Source organism: Typopeltis vanoorti, chromosome 3, assembly GCF_054136105.1.
Source record: "Typopeltis vanoorti isolate ZY-2024b chromosome 3, IOZ_Tvanoo_1.0, whole genome shotgun sequence".
Taxonomy (NCBI): Eukaryota; Metazoa; Arthropoda; class Arachnida; order Uropygi; family Thelyphonidae; genus Typopeltis; species Typopeltis vanoorti.
This window is the reverse complement of record NC_143551.1, coordinates 85,996,459-86,022,452: the sequence shown is the minus strand read 5'-3', so window position 1 is coordinate 86,022,452 and position 25,994 is coordinate 85,996,459. Positions and strand designations below refer to the sequence as shown.

The following is a 25,994-nucleotide window of genomic DNA, read 5'->3' as shown; positions in this document are numbered from 1 at the left end:
TGCTGACAATGTCAAGTTCTTTCCTAATATCCTTGTTTTTAATATGATATTGCCATTGATGCAATCTATTCATGCCTCTAATCTTTCTCAGGACTCTCATATCTGCGGTCTCTAGTCTTTGGTCAAGTGTTTCACTTCTGACCCAGCTCTCAGATCCATAAGTTAAAACTGGTTTGAACACTGTCTTGTATACAACTAATTTAGTGTTCTGACTAATTTCTCTCTTATTCCATATGAATTTATTCAATTGACTTCCTACGATACCAGCTTTGTTGATGCTGTTGTCTATTTCCATATTTAATTTACCATCTTCAGTAAAAATCGTGCCTAAGTAGCTGAAATGTTTTACTTGTTCCACAGGTTCCCTGTTCACAACACAGTTGACATTTTCATTGTGTTTGTCTTTTTAAAGCTGACCTTCATACCACATCTATTACAACAGTTATTCAGTTTAGCCAGGGAATCTTGCAAACTTATAGCAGATTTATTTAGAAGTATAACATCATCTGCATAAAGCAAAGAGCGGACATTAACATCTCCAGTTCTGATATCATATTTAATACCACTTTCCTTCATAATGTGATCCATATAGATAATGAACTGAGGGGGATAATGTACATCCTTGTCTCATAGATTTAACATTAAACCATCTTCTTGTATTTCCTTCAATTCTAACTGCTGACTTACAACTCAAATAAAGACTAAGTATTGCTTGATATAATGCCCCATTGACACCATATAACTGTAGCGTATTGAATAGCTTCTCTCTCTTGTCACCTTGTCATATGCCTTTTCCAGATCGACAAAACTTAAATCTTAAATACAGATCTTTGTTATCCAATGATTTCTCAACTATTTGTCGTAAAGTGAAGATCTGATCCTAACAGCCTCTATTTGGCCTGAATCCAGCTTGTTCTTCACCATGCTTTTCTTCCACAATTCTTCTGAACTGTTTCTCAAGTCTACTTGCATAGATCTTGCCAGGAACACTCATTAGGAAAATACTTCTGTAATTCTCACATTCAGTTTTATTTCCTTTTTTATATATGGGTACTATTAGAGCTCTACTCCAATCATCGGGAATTCGTCCCTCTGTCCAGGCTTTCTGAACTATGCAGTGCAGCCACTATAAGACTTTTATACCACCATATTTCAGCATTTCTGGTCGAATATCATCTACTCCTGCTGCCTTTCCACATTTCAAGCCTTTGATGGCTTTTTCTACTTCAAGTACGGATATGTATTACTGACTGTATGCCTGTTGAGTGTTTTTTACCACTGTGCTATAACTGCTTGTTTCATTTAGCAATTTTTCGAAGTAATTACTCCATACTTCAAGGATATCTTTTTCTCCTGTTTTCATGTCACCTATATCATCTCTAACTCCTTTTACAGCATTCTTTCCTCCATTTCTAAGCTCCATTTCTAAGCAACAACCTCCAGAATATCTTACCACCTTCATGATATTTATTTTCTATGTTCTTGCCAAAGTCCTTCCGTGACTTTTGTTTAGCTAGGTTTACACAGTGTTTCGCTTTCTTGCATTTTTATCTGTATTCTCTAAGAGCAAAAGCTGACTTATTTGTGAGGAACTTTTGATATGCTTTCTTCTTTTCCTTCACTGCCTCTTTAACTTCCTGTGTCCACCATGGAGTTCTGATTTTTCTATCCTTGCAGACAACCTCACCACATGCCTCTCTGGCTGAATCAATCAGAGTTTTCTTCAAGGCTTGCCACTGAATCTCCAAGGTTTGGTTCCTGTTCTCAAACGCTTTCATTTTTTCTTCAATAATCTTTGTGTATTTTAGTCTACAGTTCACATCTGAGAGCTGCTCAACTTTTATTCGCTTGAAAACTTTCTTACATGTTATTCTTTTCAATATGAAATTCAATTTTATCCTGCTCAAGACTAAATAGTGATTGCTTCCAATTTCAAATCCTCTGTACACTCTGGTGTCCTGCACCAGGGAGAAAACATCACTATCAACAATAACATAGTGAATGAGGCTTTTCTTATTCCTTGCCTCCTCTCTCCATGTGAATTTGTGCACATTTTTATGTTGGAACATGGTGTTGGTAATAACCAGTCCATGTTCTGAGCAGAAATCCAACAGGTATTTGCCATTATTATTAGCTTTGCTCTTTTCTCCAAATTTTCCCAAAATATTTTTGTATGTCTGACAATCATTTCCTATTTTGCTATTTAGATCCCCAGCAAGGACCAACTTTTCCTTTTTCATTGTGTCAGTTGCTTTTTATAAAGCATCAAAAAATTCCTCCACTTCTACCTTAGTAGAACCTTCTATGGGACTATAGGCACAAATAAGTCTCACTATCCAATTCCCCATTCTGATATTTGCCCACATCACTCTACTTGAGACTGCCTGCCATGCAAGAAGATTATCCTCGTATTTTGTGTTGAATACTATGGCTACTCCTTCTTTTCCTTGATTATCATTTCGTGAGTATAACATTTTGTATTTATTGCTCAGAAAGAAAGAAAGAAAGAAAGATAACATTTCTAAAAATCATATCTTTCTCTTCACTTTATGACAAATAGTTGAGAAATCATTACCATGATTTCATGACAAGAATTTGTAGTTTTGTAGATCTTGAAAAGGCATATGACAAGGTGCCCAGAGAAAATCTTTTCAAAACACTACCACTACAGTTATATGGAGTAAAGAGAATGTTATATAGAGCAGTGCATAGTTTATATTTAAGTTGTAAGTCGGCAATTAAAATCGATGGAAATACAGGAAGATGGTTTTATGTAAAATCTGGGAGAAGACATGGATGCACATTATCTTCCCTCTTTTTCATCATCTATATGGATCACATTACGAACTAAAGTAGCATTAGACCTGATATTAGAATTGAAGAGGTAAAACCTATCTCTTTGCTTTATGCTGATGATGTTGTATTCCTAAACACATCTAGTGCAAATCTCAGGGATTCTCTAACTAAATTGAATTACAGCTATAACAAATTTGGCTTGAAAATCAGCCATACAAAGACCAAAACTATGATAATAGGTAGAAACATTGAACACATCAACTGCATTCTGAAATGCGAGCCTATAGAACAAGTAAAACATTTCATCTATTTAAGTGCAGTTTTTAGTGAAGATTGCAAGTTAAATCTGGAAATAGACAAGAGAATAAGCAAAGCTGATATGGTTGGTGGCCAGCTGAATAAATTTATATGGAATAAGAGAGGAATTATCTAAAACACTCACCTAGCAGTATCTTCAAACCAATTTTAATTATATATCTAAGAGTCGATGTTAAAAATAAAGCACTTGAACAAAGGCTAGAGACCACCACTATAATAGTTCTGAGAAAACTTAGGATTGTGAAATAGAATGGATGAGCAAAAGAGGTTGATGCCAAGATGGCAGGAAAGAGACCTAGAGGATAACCAAGGTCTATTTGGATTGATACAGTCAGAAGTGCATTAGAAGCATGAGATGTCAGATATGATAATATTAGAGTGCTGACAAGTAATAGACTAATTTAATAATAATGTAAACATAATCATGTAGTGCTGTCATAGAACCAGAATATTCCTTGAAGGTACATATCAGAAAATTGATGATGATAATGATGATCCATGAGGTAGGATAGGATCCTAATAACAGTGTAGTTGTAATGGTGCTCTGTTGCCTAGATATGATAATGATGAGTTGAGATGAAGAGCAGGAATCATGAATGTATGTTGGCAGAGCTGTGCGAAGAGAAGGGAGTGGAGTTTGTGAATGTGTGGGATGCATTTGAAGGATGGAAATGTACAAAAGTGACCAGGTGCCTTTGAATTGATTTGGTGTCAGTTAGAGAGAATGTCTGAAGAGACCAGGAGAGCAGAGCTGGTGAAATTTTAAATTTCTGTTGTCTATTTGAGACATAGTTTAACTATGTACCAGTGGAGTCCAGAAGAACAATTCAGCTTACTACAAGTGGCTTGAGTGAAACAGTGTTATTTGTTTCCTACAATGAAAGACATAACAAATCCAAATCTGACTTTCAAAAGATCAAATATAGAAAACTTGTCTCCTGTTCGAATAGCAGTAGTGCTTCTGGTATTTTGCAAAAGCTACAACTTCTGCTCAATTTTGCTCTTAGCTCTTTCTCACCTGGAAGGTACCAACTGTAACAACACCTAAAGATAAAGTTCAACCAGCATCATTCTTCTGCTCCAACTCTTGTATGAATAACCAAATCAGATCACTTCCTCTCATGAAGAGTGTATACTACATGCCTCCTTTGGTCTTTCTCTAGATAGACATTATAGGAGAATCTTTAGTAACTCATGTTCAGGTTAATGGCATGCAAATAGCGCACTGGAGAATTAAGCACAGTTTAATTGAGCTGCAATTGAACTTCATTTGAGCTCCAATATAGTTTAACTAAATATAGGCTTTAACTAGCACATAAGCCTAAATAAATTAATCGTAAATAACCAAGATACCAAAAAAGTCTTCTAGTCCTGGTAGTATCTTCCCAGTTGTACTCAAAAGCCGTGCTCCAGACTAAACACCTTTTCTATATTGTCTCTACACTCCTCAGCTGGCACTTATCTTAATACATGAAAGCAAACACATATCCAATCTATTCCAAAAAAGGGAAATAAAAGTCTGCTATAAGCCCATTATTCTCACACTATCATCCCATTGTCCTCACTTCACATCTCTAAAATAATGGAGAAGATTAACAATCAACTTCTTTCCTGCCTAGAGGCCCAACAGTTAATCAGTGACTGGTTAACTGGTAGGCTTTCTGTAGTTGGGTAGCCAATTTTCTCTGGTTGTTGTATGTCATGGTGGATGGATTCTCTTCTCTTTGAACTTCTCATCTCATCTCATCTCATCTTCCTTTACCCCTCTTTTACCTTGCGGTGTCGACGGTTAATTAATCATCGGACCTCAAACAGTTCACAGGATAAGGTGGTCAGCCCTATGCCTGGTGCATCCTATGTCCATAATGTTGAGTTCTCAAGGCCAGTTTGCCTGCTTTGCAGGATGAAAAACCCCAGGATAAACTTGGGGAAAACCCTACTGTCCACGCCAAAGACCGGTTAACTTGACTATGGTTGAGAAAGATCCTTCAGCTCCTCATGTCACTGATGGGAATCAAACCTAGTAGGACACTCCTTCCCCAGGCATATGGTTGCGAAGTGCACAGCCACTAGGCTAACCGTGCGGACCTCTTTGAACTTACAGATGTGTATTATCTTTGAACTTTGAAGGATCATACAGGAGTACTTTCATGTTCTCTGTTCTATTACGTATCATTTTTTTCTCCTCTATATAAATGACCTCTTAACTGACCACTAACCCTACCTACAATCCAAGCTTCAACATCTTCTACAAGTAATATATTAAACACAGATTTGCATGATGACATTCTTTTGATGGGGGATGAGGATAACCTAGTCACCTTTAATTATTATTATTATGTGACACCTCCAAGGAGACCAAGGACTCAACTGTGGGAGGGCATTCTACTGTACTTCACGCATCTCAGCTACACACAAAGACACCACTACTGCTATCAGCATACAATAGCATCTGCTGCCCACCAATAATAGTATTTTTGACTATAAATTGCATGTATTCTATGGCTGATTTGCTTGTGTGTGGGATGAAAAAAACCCAAGTTTTCAGGAGAAAAAAATGAGACTGCTACCTCTGAGATTGGCTAACTCAGTATTCTTAACCAAGGGGCCACAGAAAATTTATAGAATGTTTCTAGTTTTTTTTTAATTTTAAAATCTCTTAAAATAATTTTTTTGCTCTTTATTTTACTTTGTTTCACACTTGTATTGTTTTGTATTAGTAATCTGAATTATGTAGTTTAATGCATAGGTCAGTAGTTTCTTTTGTGCAGCGCCACAAGTCTTTCGCTGCTGGCAAACTGCCAGTCGATCCATATAATAACTGCATAATACAAATTTATCACCAACGGACGATGCATACAACTGTAATTGACAAAGGATTTAAGTCTGATCTCCGTTTTCAAGAAGAAAAGTTTGGTCCAATTTTGGATACATATCTGGAGGGAATATCTGCACCTACGTTGCCATTCAAAATTTGTTGCCTTTTGTTTCTACATATTCATGTGAAAAAGGATTTTCCACAATGGTAAATATTAAAACAACAAAATCAACCCCGAATAGACTCCTGTATGTGGTGAATGATAGCAGTGAATAACACAATTGAAGCAAGAGTAGACAAATTAGTAGAGATATTCAAAAGAGAAATTTCACTAAAATACATTTAAGCAAAGTTGATTTCTGTTTTCTCATCTTTTTTGTCATTATAATCAGTAAGTAAAACCATTATTTTTAAAAAAAGTTTAATAATTATTATTATTATTATATTACAACAATCTAGGGACCGCAAAAATATTTTAGGATACTTAGGGGACCGCGACTACTAAAAGGTTAAGAACCACTGGACTAACTCACCTTCCATTGAAAAAATCTATGTAAAAATTCTTCTTGTCATGACAAGAATTGAACTCTCATCTTTTCCAGTTGAAGGGTGCAGTATCTCATGGTTCTTATTGCACTATGGAGACACTACACAGAACTGTCCTTTTTTTTGCAAAAAGGGATATCAGGATCCCAATTCACCTTCTCTTATTCTTAACAGTAGTACAGATATCTAGATCAGGCATGAATGAATGCATCAGTCATTACTTTCCTTATCTTTAGATAACTTGACATCCTTTTCCATTCAAGATGCTCCTTTTCACCCATCCAACTGCTCACAATATACAAATCTGCCCATACTTAGAATACTTTTCTCATATTTGGATTGGTGCACCAAAAAACTCCTAAAATCTTCTTGCTGTTCAGATGAGGGTAATCCAGTTGATTGTTGGTCCCACTCTCACAGACCCATTTCAATCCTTCTCTCATAGTTGGTCTTTTTCAGTCTTATGTCTTGTCTGCAGGTACTTCCATGGATACTGTTCCGCTGAATTAGTATCCATCATGCCTGTGCTTGATGGTTACTAATTACCAGCTGCAAACACTAAACCTACTTTTGCTCTGTTCTCTAATACAACCCTCCTGGTGAGGTGTTTTCCCCCCCACACCCCGAAAACCAACTACAATCTCCGGCTCTCTAAGAAAAATATCAATAGGTTCCTTCTCCCTTAAATTGCTTACACATTGCATCAGTGTACTGTAGTTTCTGCATCCTATAGTGTATGAAATTAATATATGTATATATGTTTTATATCACTCCTGGACACATAAAAGACCATGTCTATAGTTAACAAATGCTATATATGGGTTGGAATAAAGAACAAAGATATTTTCATTTTGAATAATCCTTGGGGAATACATTATGGGGAAGGTTATTCCATCAGTGTCAGTTCTATGGAACTGATATTGAGAAATACGAATGGGAGTACCAGGTTCAGTGAGTCAGCAGCTCAAATGTAAAGGATGTTGGGCAGTGGTTCCATGTGTTGGTGTTGTAGTTTTAGGAAAAATTCTGCAGAACAGTGCACTTTATAGAAGAGAGGTACAGTGTTGAAATTGACCATCTTGAAGAATCTGTGAGAAAGAGTCATCAGTCAACCAAACTGCCCTCTTCTGAACAGCATCTAGAATTTTTAGAGAGGTTTTAGGTACACCACCCCCAAATGTGAGAACAGTATTCCAAGGTTGGGCACATTTGGAATTTGTACAGAGTAAGTAGCTGAAAATGAAACCAAGTTTTGGAAGTCAAGGATACTATAGAAGTGATGTGATTATATTAGGAAAGGTTAGCAGTAATAGTTGGTCTGAGAAGAGAGATCTTGTCTGGAGAGGTTAAGCTGAGCATTATCAAAGACAAGGGAATGAGAATTAACATCTTTTTTCTGAGAAAAAAAAATTGTGTTTTGGAGGCATTGAAGGTGACTAGGTGATTCTTGTGGCATTGAATGATAGCATGGAAATTGTTTAGAACACTTATTGTAGATGATCTGAAGTGGTTGACATATATGAGCACCGTAAGGTTCGCCATATGAGTAGGATGAGTGAAGAGCACTATCATTAGCAAAACTGTGGATTGGGTTCATAATTAGGCTTAATGGTGTTTCTCTGAATACAGCACAGAAAAATAATTAAATACTGGTTTAATCTTTCCAGTATCTCATCTCAGTCTCGGAGACATCTTCTGGATACAATATAAAAATTGTAATAACATACATAAAAACACACAAAAGAATAAGTGGAAGAAGTTACACTAAAAGCCTAAACTCCTATGTGGGGGGGGGGGGTCCTGTATAGGTGCTGTTTGCTAGCCTTGGCTGTTGGGCAGGAGGTCTAAGAATTAACATTTCTCAAATCTTGCTAAGTTTAACACAACCATATTTATTTAGATTAGATTGGTTTTTTAAACCTGCTGCTTATTCTGAAAAAAGTCCCTCAAGTTCATATGTGCTGCAATGAAGCATAATAATTTTTTTCCATTTGATCTGTGCAAAGTATCCTTAAGGTCATCTAGAGATGCGACTGACCATACTTATGGTGGCATATGTTTCTTGTGTTCTCCAAGGCAGATGTTAATAGATCTCCCACTTTGTCTATAATATGACAAATTCCAAGAACTGGGAGCTTTGTAAATACACCTAGAGCAGAGCTGGTGAGGGAGTGGATCTCTAGGAGAGCAGATAAAAGCTACCAGTTTCAAATGAGGCTTGAAATGTGCAGAGATTATACTTCTTAATTCTTAGGCTGTTGGGTGGACGGTCAAATTCTTAGCCCTTTGTGGATGCCGTTCGCTAGCCTTAGCTATTGGACAGGACGTCTAGGACTTGAGGCTTCTAGTCTAACTTCTTCCACTTATCATTGTATGTGTTTTTATGTGTTATTACATTTTTATATTTTATCCCAGAAAATATTTCTGTGACAGAGACAAAATATCTGGATGATTAAACCTGTGTTTAATGTGTTTAATTATTTCTCTATGCTATATTTGTTCCATTAAATTTAATTATGATCTCAAACCAACAACTAAGCCTTAAATTTGTTTCTGGATGTGGTTAGAGATCAGTGGGAGAAATCGTGTGTGTGTGTATGTGAGAAGGAAAGCAGATGAAAAACAGAGCACTGAAGATCACTGCATTAATTGGAAAATCTTAAGAGAGAATATCCTCTACCATTACATGCAGTGAGCAATCCGAGTACAATGGGATGATCCCTCAATTCCTGTGAGGAGAGGGTAGTACAATTTGTTAATGTGTGGAATGAGTTTGAAAGATGAAGTGAACTGTATGGAAGCGATTGACTGCATTTGAGTGGTTATGGTGTGAGTCATTTGGAGAGACTGTTGCTGGAAGGTAGAGAAGTGAGTATAGAGAATGAATCAGATCAAGTGGGAAGTGCTGTGATAGAGCAGGAGAGATTGAAGAGATGACTATGAATGAGGAAGTGGCATGAGTATGGAAAATGAGAAAATGGGTGTGCAAGATGAACAGGGAAATGGGGAGGCTCAGGGTGGACAGGGGTACACAGCATGAGAAAGGTGGATGCTCCAAGAGGATGTGAGAGCATGTGTAGACAGGAAAGGAATGGGATGACCTGGGATCAAGAGGAAACAGTTGGAATTGAAGAGGGTTCTAAAATAAATAAGCAGAAAGGGAAATGGCCCCCCAGTCGAGCATGGAGAGATCACATCAAATGAGCATTATCAGTGGGACATAGCTGTAGATCCTGGAATGAGCTGTTGCGTTTATATGCAAATGCTAGAAGTACAAGGCAGATTAAATGGTTGCACTAATTGAGTCTGTTCACCCAAAAATTGTTGGAATAAGTGAGACATGGTTAGATAAGGACAACATCCTGACAGGAATACAGATGGAAGGATATGTGTTTCGTTAGGATAGAAGGGGTAAAAAGGGAGGAGGGAGAGTGCTATTGATGATAGAGAAAGAGTTATGTCCATACAAAGTAGAGATGCAAGAGGGAAATAGTGCCAGTGGTTTCGAGGAAGTATGGTGTGAGATAGAGGTGAATGGAATGAAATACTTGGTTGGATGTTGTTATAGACCAGGAAATGTGGATGGTAGTGACTATGAAATGTAAAATCAAATTAGCCACGCAAATAAGAAAAGAGTGATCATTACAGGCAATTTTAATTACGGCAATATAGACAGGAATGATGAGATAGCAACTGGAAGTAAAGAAAATGAGTTTATTGAGTTTTTGAGGGGTAACTACCTCAGGCAGTATGTAACAGAGAGCACACAACTTCCAATAAACTTCCACCAAAGGATTGTGGGTCTTGAATTTGGGCATCTCATCAGAGGATGTAATTATAAATGAAGTGTCAAATCATCCACTAATTGGTGAGAGTGATCATGAGGTGATTACCTGGGTGGTCGCCAGCAATGTGAGGACCTCTGTAAGAAAAGGGTATATGTGGAACTACAAGGGGGGGGGTGATTATGAAGAGCTCAGGAGACAGCTTGCAGGTATAGAATGGAATGAGGAGATAGCTGAAAAAGAGATCAATGCAGCTCTGGGGGATTTTCAAAAAACTATATAATAGATGCAATGTCTAAATGTATTCCAAGGGTGAGAAGGTTAAATAAGGTAGGTGTGAAATGGATGAATAAAGAGAAAAAGAGCATTATGGAGGCAGCATAAGAGAAGTGGAAATAACCAATTCCATGAGGACTACAAAGACCAGTCAAGGCAGGTGACTTAGTTGGTGAGGGTAGCTAAAGAGAGGTATGAACAGCAGTTAGCTAATGAAGCCATATGGAATCCTAAGGAGTTCTTTTGATATGTAGCCAACAAAAGAAAAAATGATTATGGAAAGATGATAATGATTGGAGAAAATGGTATAAAGACTGCTGTTGCAGAAGGTGTGGTGGAGATACTTAATGAGCAGTTCACAAAGGTCTTTCAATCTTGTGAATGTGACTTCATGGAGAGATTGAGAGCAGTTGATGATGGAGAAGAGACACTGACTGTAAGTGAGCAAGAGGTGTATGGGGAGTTGAGCAAACTAGATGTAAATAAGTCTGTGGGACTTGATAATATATCACCACGTATTCTGAAGGTAGTTGACGCCGGCCTTGACATATTTTTTTAATATGAGTCTTGCACTCGGTCAAGTTCCTAAGAAGTGGAAGTAGGGCAAGATTGTGCCACTTCATAACGGAGGTGATAGAACTCAAGCATCAAACTATAGGCCTATCTGTGCATCAGGTGTTGTAGTTAAGTTGTTGGAGAAGCTTATGAGAACTAGGATCCAGAATTGGGTTGACAACTATGGTATTATCTGTGATGGATAGCATGGATTTGCTAAAGGGAGGTCATGTTTTAGTAATCCACTTACTTATTACAATAAGGTGACTGCTTCCATGGACAGAGTAGGATACACAGTAATATACTTGGATTTCGCAAAGGCTTTTGATAGATTACCGCATGATAAGTTGTTAGTTAAACTGGAGTGGATGGGGTGGGATATTAGATTGGTGCATTGGATTGGAGACTGACTATCTGATAGGTATCAATTGTGTATGGGGGGAGCGATATCCAGGAAAAGGAAAGTTACTAGTGGTGTATGCCTCAGGGGTCTGTTTAACTTGTATATTAATGATATTGGTGAAGATTTGGATGGAGATATTCAGTTGTTTGCAGATGATGAAAGTTGGGATGTACCATGAAGAGTAGAGAAGATGTTGTGGCCTTACAAGAAGACTTGAATAAATTGAGTAATTGGGCATGGGAATGGGGATGTGAGTTCAATGTTGCAAAAATGTAAGGTTTTAAAATTTGGAATACAAAAATGGGATGCAGAATTTATGCTTGGCGAGGATATATTGTCGGAGGTGGAGGAAATAAGAGATCTGGGGATGATAGTGGATAAGGATCTGAAATTTAGGTGACACATAGCCAAAATTGTGATGACAATACAAAGGCACACATAAATAACACTATTATTATTACACAATCGGGTAATAATAATTGTAGAAGTAGGGAGATTCTTGTTCCATTTTATAAGCCTTTGATTAGGCCACACATGGGCTATTGTGCTCAGATTTGGTCACCTGGTTTTCAGAAGGATGAAGAGGGTTCAGAGGCGACTGACTAAGGTTTCTAATCTCTGGAATGTCGAGTATGAGGAAAGATTGCGAAGATTCAACTTGCAGAGTCTGGTGGACAGGAGGAGGAGGAGGAGAGATATGATAGAGACCTACAAGTTATTAAGGGGTTGTTATAGGATCAATGCTGGAGAGGTTCTACAGAAAATAGTGGTAGATCAGGGGAGAACCAGAGGTCATCCATGGAAGCTGTATGAGGAGGGTGTGAATAGGAGAGTGAGAAGCAGATTTTTTTTCATGCAGCATTGTGAATGATTGGAATGCTTTGCCTGAGAGTGTGTTTAAAGCACGGTATGATGAGTTGTGTGTGTTTGATAAGAGGACCTCCTAGATGAGTCTTTGACTCCATGAGGTCTTGGGGAATAATAATAATAATAATTCTAAATCCCATCGAATGGCTTGTAATGTCAAGTACAACAGCAGAGGTTTCTCTAAACCTTTCCATCGCATTTGTCGAGAGGTGGGTGGTGATGCACACAAAGAAATCTGCTGTGTTTCTTGACTGACATATTTATATCAGTTATCCAGCTGTTGAAGAAGTTAACAGTAAATATTTATATACATATTGTTGCAATACTATGTTCTGGATGACAGAGTTTGTGCCACTACCACAGATGGACAGCAACTTCTGTCTGTCTGTGGTAGTCCCACAGATGGACATAAGTCACAACTAACAGCTTTTTCAAGAGACAGAAGGCATGATTGCTGCTGTCACTGATAGTGAGTTTTCTACATTTAGTCCTTTCAAAGTCAGACTTGCCTGTTAATGATGATTTTGCAAGTGTTTTGGACATCAATGTAGGCAGTAAGTTTTTTGTCTCAAATTACTATACCCTTCAGTATTGAAAACCTCAGGTAGATAGAAAAAGTACCATATTTATTTTCTAGAGCAGAGTTCAGAGATTATCTAATAATTAGCCTACCCCATGAATATGCAATAGGTTCACAAAAGCATAAAATAAATATGAAATTATAATAGGGTATAAAATACATGTTAGACACAGCAGTGATTTTTTGAAAATTAGCAACAGATATTTCCTGTATAGACTGAAGACTGAACAGGCATTCATATTTATTTAGAACTGCTTCTGTGAATTAGACAGGCATCATTCCAATATTAATAATAAGCTAAAGACTTTTTTTTTTCTTTCACCTGTAGGCAGGGGTGTGCTTGTAAATTATTAACAACCAGCTTGCTTCTTTTTTTTTAATAAAAAATAAATAAATAAAATAAACGCAGCAGGTTCTCCCTTTGTGAGAATTACAGTCGCTTGGTATCTTTAACACACACACACACACACACACACACACACACATATATGTGTGTGTGTGTGTGTGTGTGTGTGTGTTAAAGATACCAAGCAATTTTAAACCTGGTTTTACTCCATTTCCCAAGTAAGCAAACAGACAAACAAGTCAAGTTTGTGCCTGCAAGTGTTGCAAGTCTAGCTGACCCTGCATGTAGTGCAAGACCAAGGCAACTCATGGTAAAAATAGAATAAGCTCTGATCACTAATCTTAATATTTACCCTTATATATATATATATATATATATATATATATATATATATATATATATATATATATATATATATATATATATATATATATATATATATATAATGTTAAAGAAGATACCAAGCGATTTTATATATATGTTTTATATATACCTTTACCATGAGTTGCCTTGACTTGCACTACTTTGAGGGTCAGCTAGACTCGCAATACCTGCAGGCGCAAACTTGACTTGTTTGTCTGTTTGCTTACTTGGGAAATGGAGTGAAACCAGGTTTAAAATACATTGGTATCTTTAACATTTATTATACCCAAGGTAAAATACTTTCTACATTTATATCTCATCCGGAGATTTTTATTTAATAAGGTTAAAACACCTTATGGTAACTTGTTCTGGAAAAATACTTATAAGCTCTGTATTACTAAAATCTTGGTATTTCTAGCCTGGCTCCCACTGATGAGACCTCAATAAAGGTCGAAACCAGTCTGGGTAGTGACCTTCTCTCATAATGTGAAATAGCAATGCATCTCCTAGGAGCTGCGTTTTACATTATGAGAAACTGGTCTGGCAGTGCTGTAGCCAATGAAGTTTAACTGAGGCTCGGCTATTGCTAATATGAGTTCACTCTCTTAAGGTTTAGCCTTAAGGGAGCAATTTGAGTCTCCAGGGAAAGTGTTTTCTGGTACGGCCTGATTAGGGGCTTTATCGGTGAATGCTTTTCTCCGGAATATGAGTGGTTCTGCTCGGTGGTGGTGGTGGGTGGAAGGCCATCGCTCAGTGGAGCCAATGCTGAGATGGATGGTCTTTCGTCCACTATTGAGTGACCTAGGGATCATCCAAATTTTTTAAAGACGGCTTTACTTATTCATAAGATCGAAACCGGTCTAGGTAGTGGCCCCTTGCCTTTAATACATAGCATCATACATCTCCTGAAGGAGATGGGCTGTGCATTAAGGGTAAATATTAAGAATAGTGATCAGAGCTTATCCTACCTTTTCCATGAGTTGCCTTGACTTGCACTACTTTGAGGGTCAGCTAGACTCACAATACGTGCAGGCGCAAACTTGACTTGTTTGTCTGTTTGCTTACTTGGGAAATGGAGTAAAACCAGGTTTAAAATAGCTTGGTATCTTTAACATTTATTATACCCAAGGTAAAATACTTTCTGTATATATATATATATATATATATATATATATAATATTCATCAAAGCTTAATTTGCTTCCCTCAGTCTTAAGAAAAGGCTGGTTATATTCCACTAATTCGAGCCCTACCCAAGGGCCTATGAGTTGTGGAAATACTTTCTGAAAATGAAAGCTGTGCTGAACAAAGTGGCCTTTTGCAGCTGCCCAATTTTTAATCCATCTAACTCGAGTGCTTCTAGATGTTTTTTCAATGTTTTAGGGATGGCGCCTAAAGCACTTATTATTATGGGAACAACTTTCGTTTTCTTTTGCCAGATTCATTCAACTTTGATTTGCAAATTGCGATATTTTGTAATTTTTTCATTTTCTTTGTCGTCAATCCGACTATCTCCTGGTACTGATATTTCAATAAACTTAACACCCTTGTTTTCACTTTTTTTCAACCACTGTGTTATCGTGTGTATTACATTCCAAGCTTTTGTCAGTCTGGATTTTGAAATCCCAGAGTATTTTAGCTTTTTCATTCTCAACTATTTGTGACCAATTATACTGGTCACAAATAACGTCAGTATGTGTAAATGGAAAGGAAACAGGAGAATTCCTGGTGGAGAGAGGAGTCAGACAAGGATGCAAGTTATCACCATTATTGTTTAACTTTTATAGTGAACAAATGTTTAGAGAGGCACTTGAGGATGTAGAAGAAGGAATAAAAATAAACGGAAGAATCATTAATAACTTAAGATATGAGGATGATGTAGTGGTGATGGCAGAAAGTGGAAATGGATTACAACAAATTATTCAAAGAATTGAAAACTCTTGTAAAGAATATGGACTAAGAATTAACACAAAAAAGACCAAGATAATGATAATGGGTAGAAAAATAGGAGATAATGTAAAAATAAGATGTGGAGATTTTAGAAGTGGAAAGATTTCAATATTTAGGTAGCTGGATCTCAGAGAAAGGAACTTCGGAGTTGGACATTAGAAATAGAATAGGCAAAGCTAAATCGGCATTTATGGAAATGAAGAGAATTTTAATAAACAAGAACACTAAAATAGGCATTAGAATTGGAATAGTTAAAGCAACAGTTTGGAGTATTGCAAGTTATAGAAGTGAGTCATGGACACTCAGAAAGAGAGATATGGAAAGAATTAATGCATTGGAAATGTGGTGTTATAGAAAGATGGAAAAGATTAGCTATACAGAAAGAATATCATATCAAGAAGTTTTAAGACGAGTTGGGATGGAAAGAACACTGCTAAAGAATATTATGCAAAGAAAGACCAGATTTGCAGGACATATTCTGAGAGGTTCTTCGGGACAACTGACAAGAACTATATTACAAGGGGAAGAGAAGACATGGAAGACCAACTAGAGAGTGGTTTAATGACATCGTGGAATGGACTGGTTTAAGAATGATGGAAGCGACAGACAGCGAAATGGAGAAGAGCTGCTCATCTGCTGCTGCAACCCTCTTGCTAGAGGATGTTACCGGATGACGACATTCTCAACCATTTTCTGGTGAACTTTATGCTTCCAATAGTCTTTAGATACTTTATATATATATATATATACATACATATATATATATATATGTATATATACACACTGTGTTTAGTCTCAGTGCCCTCTTATGCAAGATCCAATCATCTTCCCGCATTAAATCCATGAGTTCAATTTACTATGAAAAAAGAGAGCTTTGGAAGTTTGCCATTCCTAAGACATCCTGCTTACCTGAACAGCTTCTGATACCTTGTTCACTCATGTGTATTGTAATCCTATTTTCACTGGAGGATACAAACACCCAAGTTTGCTCATCATTAATACCGGAAGATCAATATTGTTGAAATTTTAGTTAACAGAGAACACAAATGCACTGAGAGGTTCTCTTAGTCAAATCATTACATTAATGGACTTTGATTCTTATGATCTAGCACTCAAGGATATCATGTTAGAACACAAAGTTCCTATCCCATACATTTCAGGCATCTTGGAACTTGTCAGCAGAATCTTCAAGTTTCATCTGATATCTTGTAATCAGTAAGATTGTTAAATTTTTGTCAGCTATGAAAGACAAAGACTTTTACCTCCTTTACAGCTGGTGTTTATGAGATTCCTTGTGTCTCTAATTTAGCATACTTTGGAAAGACCGGTTCAGAGTAAAAGAAAGAAAGAATTAGTGACCATCTGTATTACATATAGAACCTTAAACAACATAAATCAGGTTGTTCATGACACAGTATTCAGACTGAACATAGTACCTGTAGGATTGATATCTATCTAATTCACAGAATGTTTTAAATATGAATGTCTGTTCAAAAAAAAGTTCAGAGTGGAACTTTTTATTATTATTATTATTGTTTTACACCTCCAGGGACTCATCGCGGGAGGACACCTTCTCTACAACTCTGTCTCCACCATTGAATCACCATCTGATCACAACTACACCAACACCATTTACAGCCGACCACCGCAGGTATTTTCACAGACCATGCCCACAGTGAGAATCGAACCCTCAGCCTTTTGGCTGGAGAGTGGATACTCTATCCACTCAGCTAACCAGTCCGGCAAGACTGATCCAGTGTAAAAGAAAGAAGGAATTATGACCATCTGTATTACATATGGTACCTTAAACGACATTGCATGACATAGTATTCAGACTGAACATAGCACCTGTAGGATTAATATCTATCTAATTCACAAAATATTTTAAATAGGAATGTCTGTTCAAAAAAAAAAAAAGTTCAGTATATGATCCATATTTAAATGCGAATGACTGTCTCTTGATCCTGAAAGTTTGAGAGATTCCCATATTTAGCAAAAAAAAAAAAAATTTAATTATCATTTTCATATTAATTTAATATAACTGATTATCATAACTAAGATAAAAAGCCAAACGGTTATTTTTTCTGGCAAAGTTAATTAAATTAAGGGGATAAAAATCCCTTATTATTTAAAATAAAGAGCCAATAGGCTTCATTTCGGCAATGTAAACATTATTTAAATTAAGGGGATATTAAATCCCACATTGTTTTAAAACCGAATAAGAAACTCAAAGATCGGAATTAAAGAGTTTCATGCCGAATATAGTAACTATAAAAGTATCGGTGACCACTAACATAAGCTAAAGCACGTAGTTCAAATACGTAGTACAAACTAGGGCAACTCGTAACAAAGGTGGAGAAAGTACTAATCGCTATTCTTAGTATTTTCCATAATGTAAAACCCATCTCCTAGGAGATGTATGACGCTATACATTATGGTGGGAGGTCACTACCCAGACCGGTTTTGATCTTTATTGAGATCTCATCAGTGAGTAGCTAGACCAAATATAATACTATGGGTATAGTGTATAGCTCCATAATGTAAAACCCATCTCCTAGGAGATGTATGATGTTATACATTATGGTAGAGGTCACTACCCAGACCGGTTTCGATCTTTATTGCGATCTCATCAGTGAGTAGCTAGACCAAATATAATACTAAGATATAGCGAAAAGAACTTATATACTCTGCTATACGAGTTGTCAAAATAGGTGCATCTATAAATTATTTAAAGTAAAGAGCCAATAGGCTTCATTTCGGTGATGTAAACATTATTTAAATTAAGGGGATATTAAATCCCATGGGATTTAATATAGTGAGTAGCTAGACCAATAAAATTCCAATCTTTGAGTTTCTTATTCGGTTTTAAAACAATGTGGGATTTAATATCCCCTTAATTTAAATAATGTTTACATTGCTGAAATGAAGCCTATTGGCTCTTTATTTTAAATAATAAGGGATTTTTATCCCCTTATTTTAATTAACTTTGCCAGAAAAAATAGCCATTTGGCTTTGTATCTTAGTTATGATAATCAGTTATATTAAATTAATATGAAAATGATAATTAATTTTTTTTTTTTTGCTAAATATGGGAATCTCTCAAACTTTCAGGATCAAGAGACAGTCATTCGCATTTAAATATGGACCATATACTGAACTTTTTTTTTTTTTTGAACAGACATTCCTATTTAAAACATTTTGTGAATTAGATAGATATTAATCCTACAGGTGCTTATGTTCAGTCTGAATATTATGTCATGCACAACCTGATTTATGTTGTTTAAGGTACCATATGTAATACAGATGGTCATAATTCTTTTTTTCTTTTACACTGTATCAGTCTTGCCGAGTGGATAGAGTATCCACTCTCCAGCCAAAAGGCTGCAGGTTCGATTATTTATCTTAAGTTTAAATTATTTAAATTAAAGGGATATTAAATCCCATGGGATTTAATATCCCCTTAATTTAAATAATGTTTACATCACATCACCGAAGTGAAGCCTATTGGCTCTTTACTTGAAATAATTTATAGGTGCACCTTTTTTGACAACTCGTATAGCAGAGTATATAAGTTCTTTTCGCTATACTCTTAGTATTATATTTGGTCTAGCTACTCACTGATGAGATCTCAATAAAGATCGAAACCAGTCTGGGTAGTGACCTCCCACCATAATGTATAACATCACACATCTCCTAGGAGATGGGTTTTACATTATGGAAAATACTAAGAATAGCGATCAGAACTTTTTCCACCTTTGCTACGAGTTGCCCTAGTTTGTATACATGCTTTAGCTTATGCTAGTAGTCACCAATACTTTTATAGTTACTATATTCGGCATGAAACTCTTTGATTCCGATTTTTGAGTTTCTTATTCGGTTTTAAAACGATGTGGGTTTTAATATTCCCTTAATTTAAATAATCCCTTATTATTTTACAGCCAGTATGCAAAACTCTGAGATCGAAAACTACAATCTAAGAGTTTCATGCCAAAGAGCTATCGGCGAATCCAAGTATAAGTGAACACCTGGTAGTACAACACCAAGGCAACTTGAAGCAAAGGTGGAGCAAGCTTCCTCACTATCCTTGATATTTTCTCATAATGTAAAACACAACTCCTAGGAGATGTAATACTGCCTTACATTATGAGGAGAGGCCACTACCCAGACCAGTTTCAACCTTTTTTGAGGTCTCATCAGTGAGTAGGTAGACCTGGATGATAAGTGAAAAGAACTTACATACCTTCACTATCCGAATGCCAGAAAGGTGTGCCCATATATTATAACTAAGATAAAAAGCCAAACGGCTGTTTTTTCTGGCGAAGTTAATTAAATTAAGGGGATAAAAATCCCTTATTATTTTACAGCCAGTATGCGAAACTCTGAGATCGAAAACTACAATCTAAGAGTTTCATGCCGAAGAACTATCGGCAAATCCAAGTGTAAGTGAACACCTGGTAGTACAACACCAAGGCAACTCGAAGCAAAGGTGGAGCAAGCTCCCTCACTATCCTTGATATTTTCTCATAATGTAAAACACAACTCCTAGGAGATGTAATACTGCCTTACATTATGAGGAGAGGCCACTACCCAGACCAGTTTCAACCTTTTTTGAGGTCTCATCAGTGAGTAGGTAGACCTGGATGATAAGTGAAAAGAACTTACATACCTTCACTATCCGAATGCCAGAAAGGTGTGCCCATATATTATAACTAAGATAAAAAGCCAAACGGCTGTTTTTTCTGGCGAAGTTAATTAAATTAAGGGGATAAAAATCCCTTATTATTTTACAGCCAGTATGCGAGACTCTGAGATTGAAAACTACAATCTAAGAGTTTCATGCCGAAGAACTATCGACAAATCCAAGTGTAAGTGAACACCTGGTAGTACAACACCAAGGCAACTCGAAGCAAAGGTGGAGCAAGCTCCCTCATTATCCTTGATATTTTCTCATAATGTAAAACACAGCTCCTAGGAGATGTAATACTGTGACCACAACTACACCAACGCCATCTACAGCCGACCACCACAGACAATCACAAACATCCATGCCCATGAGGTTTATGAGGAGAGGTAGTGACCTTACATTATGAGGAGAGTTCACTACCTCTCCTCATAATGTAAGGCAGTATTACATCTCCTAGGAGCTGTGTTTTACATTATGAGAAAATATCAAGGATAGTGAGGGAGCTTGCTCTGCCTTTGCTTCACGTTGCCTTGGTGTTATACTACCAGGTGTTCACTTACACTTGGATTTGCCGATAGGTCTTCGGCATAAAACTCTTAGATTGTAGTTTTCGATCTCAGAGTTTCGCATACTGGCTGTAAAATAATAAGAAATTTTTATCCCCTTAATTTAATAACTGATTATCATATTATCCTTCTTGGCTTACAGCACTTGCCATTATTGGTTAACTGTCTCTTTAAATTGCTTGCTTGTTTCACACTCATGGGTTACTGTTATTTAGTATGAAATTGCTATTGTTATTTTTAATTAAATAATTAACATAAAGTGCAGACCCTGGCACATTGAGATCTTCTGCCTTGGCCCTTTGCTATTCTTCTGCTGAATATGCCTGCCCAGTATGGTCCAGATCCTGCCATGCTGAAAAACTTGATCCAGCATTGAATGAAAGCTGCCACTTAATTACCAGATGCCTGAAACCAACACCACTAAAAGACCTGTATACTTTGCCTGGTATTGCACCCCCCCCTTCAATTCGAAGATCTGCATTCTCAGCTGATGAAAGAAGCAGACAAATGAATGATGAACGCCACCCACTGTTTCGCCAGACCACAGTGTCCCAAAGATTAAGATCCTGACAACTATTGAACCACTAAAAAGTCTCCCTGAGACAAGACTTCAACAATGGCTTGCATTATATCCTGAAAATAATACTGGTATTCCAACAGCCGAACATCTTCCACGTGGTGCCCACTTGGAAAAGCCTAAACAGACTCTGGACAACAGGATGCTGCAAACAAAACCTCATCAAATGGAGCTACCTTACTGGCCCAGACAATTGTGAGTGTGGGACAATCCATTCCATGGAACACCTTCTTTCTTGTCCCTTTCTTCCATCGCCTTGTGCAAAAGAGGACCTTATATCCTGCACAGAAAGAGCAGTTGATTGTGCAAGATACTGGAGGAACATATGACCATATTTATTGTATATAAGTTATGTATAAGTTTCCTTTTTTTCATATTTAATTATTATTCCCTGTATAATTCACCTACCAAATCTAAGCTGATCTCATTGTAATGTATCCTAATTTGTTGTAAATCATGTTGTACCACTTACTACTGTACTACTTGTGTTTGGATACGAAATAAATAAATTAATTAAACAATTACAGTGTCTAGCATATTTTATTCCATATTAACATGTCACAGGTGTAATTAAAACTCTGAATTTATAATATTCAGAAATTATTTCAATTATACGAGGGTGGGCTGAAAACTTGGAATTTCTTCCAAACCTCTCTGACATGTCATCTTATATATCCTAAAAGAAAAAGAACAAATTATTGCAATTTGATGAAACATGGGGTTAAAGGTATTTAATATATGTTCTTTCTTGTGTTCTAGGTGTTTATCAGAACTTTTCAGCCTCCCTCTCATAATTATAATATTCACAAATATTATGAACATTCATAAATTCAAGCATGAAGATTCATGCTGCGACTAAAGCAATATGTGCAGAAGCAAAATATGTGGATGATATAGATTGTGCTGCAGGAATGATGATTTGAAGAGAGAGAACTATGGTGTGTGTGTGTGTGTGTGTGTGTGTGTGTGTGTGTGTGTGTGTGTGTGTGTGTGTGTGTGTGTGTGTGAGAGAGAGAGAGAGAGAGATGATATAAAAGAAGCTTTTGTGTGAGGTGAAAAAGAAGAGCAAAAGAGTAAAGATTGTGAGTCTGTTGCCATTGTGTGATAGGAGTGAGCTGAGGAAGAGAGCTACAACAAATAAGTTAGTAGATTGTGTAGAAGAAATGGTAAACAGAATGGCTTTGCAGTCAGGTTTGGAAATATTGTTGAATATTGTTGTTCACTGAAAGAGTTCATGATATGCATAAAAGTAATATTTTTGATAAAGTTAGGCTAGTGTATTGAATAATTTTTTTTTTTTTTGAAAATGTAGTGAGAACTGCACTTCTCTATTCATATTTTAGAAAATATTAAAATGCTAAATTGTCATTAATGATAGTAGGTATCACTATTACAGGTAGAAGAACTACGTCAGCGACTTGAAGAAAAAAATAAACTAATAGAAAAAAAGACTCAGCAAACGATGACATCTACACAGGATCGAAATAGGCTTACACAAGAGGTGCAAGAACTCAGGGATCACATGGATATTAAAGACAGAAAGATAAATGTGCTTCAAAGGAAGGTTTGGAATTTTCATATATATGTTTATTCAAGTGATATTATGTACATCTTTATCTGAGGATGAACAAAAATAATCAATCAGTGAAAATCCTGTTATGTAATAGGCCAAATGCCATGGGAGTAAGTGACTATTCTTGAGATATGCTATGTTACAATAAGTATAGCAATGTGTGGAAAGTTTTCTCACCTGGTTATAATGTATATTATACTTGATGAGAAATTATATTCTTGTTTTTATTCTATACCCAACCATAAGCATGAAATAACTTCATGACTAGTCTACTTATATATTGAGGCTGCTGACTTTGCATCAGACTTTAGTATCTCATAATGAAAAAACATCAGGTGAAGGTTCACTATAAAGATCTGGTTTCGATCTTTATTGAGGTTATAGATACAAAGGTTAAATCAATACAGAAATATAGATTTTCCATATACAAATAAGATAAAGGTGTATTACCTTATTATTAAATACTGTGGATGATTTGTATCCACAGTTTCAATTGGCTCCAAATTAAATTAAACTTGCCAAGAACTTATATTCTTGTTTTAATCCTATATCTAGACATAAGTGTACATGTGAAGTAACTTCACTTAGATCCTTGAAAGGATGGAAGGATGAATGCCAATGGATATTCAACATATTATGATAACCAAAGCTTCCTATGTTATAGCAATTTTACAAAGCAGATTCATGTCTCTTTGAACACAACACTACACCATGTCATCCTGCAAGACAAGCATTTTGGAATATTGTAAGGTGCATAAGACAAGAATTATATTCTGGTTTTATCATATTCCAAAAACTCACAAGTGACCTTTTTAGGTCACTCATGGTTTTGGAAACCCTGAAGATATTGAAAAGATAAAATCCTTAATAGAGGTCAAAACCAATCTGGATAGTGACCCATTCCATAATATTTTTGCATTATGGGATACTAAGGCAACTGATGTGAAGTTCACTATATGCAAGTAGACTACCCAGTCATGTAGTTAATTTATACAGAATTAAAACAATAATATAATTTTCTATTCAGGTATAATCTACAAAGTATAGTGATATATTTCATATATACCTAAACTACACAGACCTTAATAACATGTGGGTTTTCTTTTGTCTCTGATTTCACTTTCTACTCATCTAGGCTCACTCTGTGCTGTTTTATAATAATATTAGTTAACTATTTTGGGCCATCCGTCTTTTGACATAACCACTAATCCATATACCATTGTTGGATGTAATTAATCTTAAGACTGTGATTAAGTTGCAGTATAACACAGTGCATTGCTGTTAAAAGAGACATGAATATACTTTGTAAAACTGTCACAAAATAGGGAGTATTTGTTATCTTGACATTTGTCCTTCCAAGTGCCACCACTCAGAGGTTAAGTCCATATTAGGAGAAACAGCTATGGGTAATTACATCTCCACCACCAAATGCCACAATTGAGATGATGCACTTGGACCTTGCCCATCTTGATTGGAAAAGATTATACTGTGATTTATTACTCCATATCATAGATGCTTTTCTTTGTAGTATGCATTGTTTGCCATGGATGGTGTTTAGCTTATGTGCAAGAGCCTTTCCATAGAAACTGAGACTGTAGCTCTTTACATATTGTTCTACTGTTAGCTTCAAACCTTTGCACTTCTGGTTGATATTTCCATATAAGAATGGTGAAATTTCTGTACCACTCTACCAAGCATCCTCCCCATGATAGTTTGGTAGAGTGCATCAGGTGATAATAGCTTCCCAGGACCTGATGCTCCAGTTCATTCTACAGATGTTCAATAGGATTGAGATCACAGCTCTGCAAGGCCAGTCAAGTGTGGTGACATTCATGTCCACAAACCACACAGTTACAGCTGTAACCTTATGACACGGTTCATTGTCTTGCTGAAAGAGACAATGGTTAGTTCTGTTTTGTTATATCTATCGTCTCTTTTTACTTTTTACTTTTACTCGTTCTGTGTATTTTACAACTTATGTCTTACTCATACCAGAAATTAGCCTCCAACAAATGTATTTATTTGCGATCGACTGCACCAGCCGGTGGCTAGTTCCTGATACTTAAGCTTACTTTAATAACTATCTCGACAATATTACTTAGCATTGGGAACACGTAGTATGCAGTCGCAGCTCCCCTCTTTATGTTACGTCAAATGTCCCCCCCCCCCACTTACACAGGTTCGAATTTTTATAAGTGGTAGGTCAGTCTCAAACAACAGAAACATACAAACTTTGATTTAAGATAATGCATTTTAAAATAACTAAAATTCATATACAGGAAATCAAGTAATAATAATAAAGAAAGGAAATGCCCACGCAACTGCAATAGGCTCAATCAATTCCTCTCATGCGCTTCTTAATATGCAGGCTCATACAATTATAATCCAGGAGCATTAGTTAATCAGTGTTATTTCTGCGGTTTGCGTTAGGATTAAATGATACTCCAGTTGTTATGCAAGTTTTGGCAATACAAAAATTAATCCAATTACACATGATACGTTCACTCAATCTTATCAGTTACAAATCTTGTAGAAAGGAAACTCCTTGCTATAAGACTTATGCAAGTCACAGGCTTAATGTACAGAGCAGTACCTTCATTCATTGCATCTCATATGATAATTCACCTCTTAACTTCCATTATAAGTTCACTCAAACACAAAATTTACAAATTACAACAGGAAGGTCCTATCAAGACGTTCAGTCCAAAAAACGGATCTTCTAGTCGGGTCAAGCAGGGCTATGCTTAAGGTTCTCCCCTTTTTCCTTGTTCGCTCTGGTTTTATAGCACTTGATATACATATAGGGTAGGAGATATATGCCTTACCAGTTAATCTTCTTAGTGAAGTGGTTCCTCTGTTTCAAGTCTGGTCCTTCCTCGGATGTGGCAAGATTTCCTTGTCACTCCGCTGTCTTTCTTTATTCATTCCTTTCAAAGTGTTGGGTTCTTTGCTATTGTCACATTGGCAACAAACTCACCAATGGCCCTGTCTGC

The 25,994-nt window shown here is 36.4% G+C and overlaps 1 protein-coding gene across 2 annotated transcripts in view; it reads left to right on the top strand.

The window, feature by feature from the left end:
• LOC150108348 (uncharacterized) overlaps positions 1-25,994 on the top strand; it is a 509,704-nt gene that overhangs the window by 315,638 nt on the left and 168,072 nt on the right. For both annotated transcript variants that reach the window (XR_016548130.1, XM_090390709.1), the window contains exon 8: positions 22,810-22,992. Coding sequence is in view for 1 of the 2 variants with exons in the window: in XM_090390709.1 (XP_090246835.1) it covers positions 22,810-22,992 (183 nt within the window). In the remaining variant the exon portion in view is untranslated. The remainder of the gene's footprint in view (positions 1-22,809; positions 22,993-25,994) is intronic.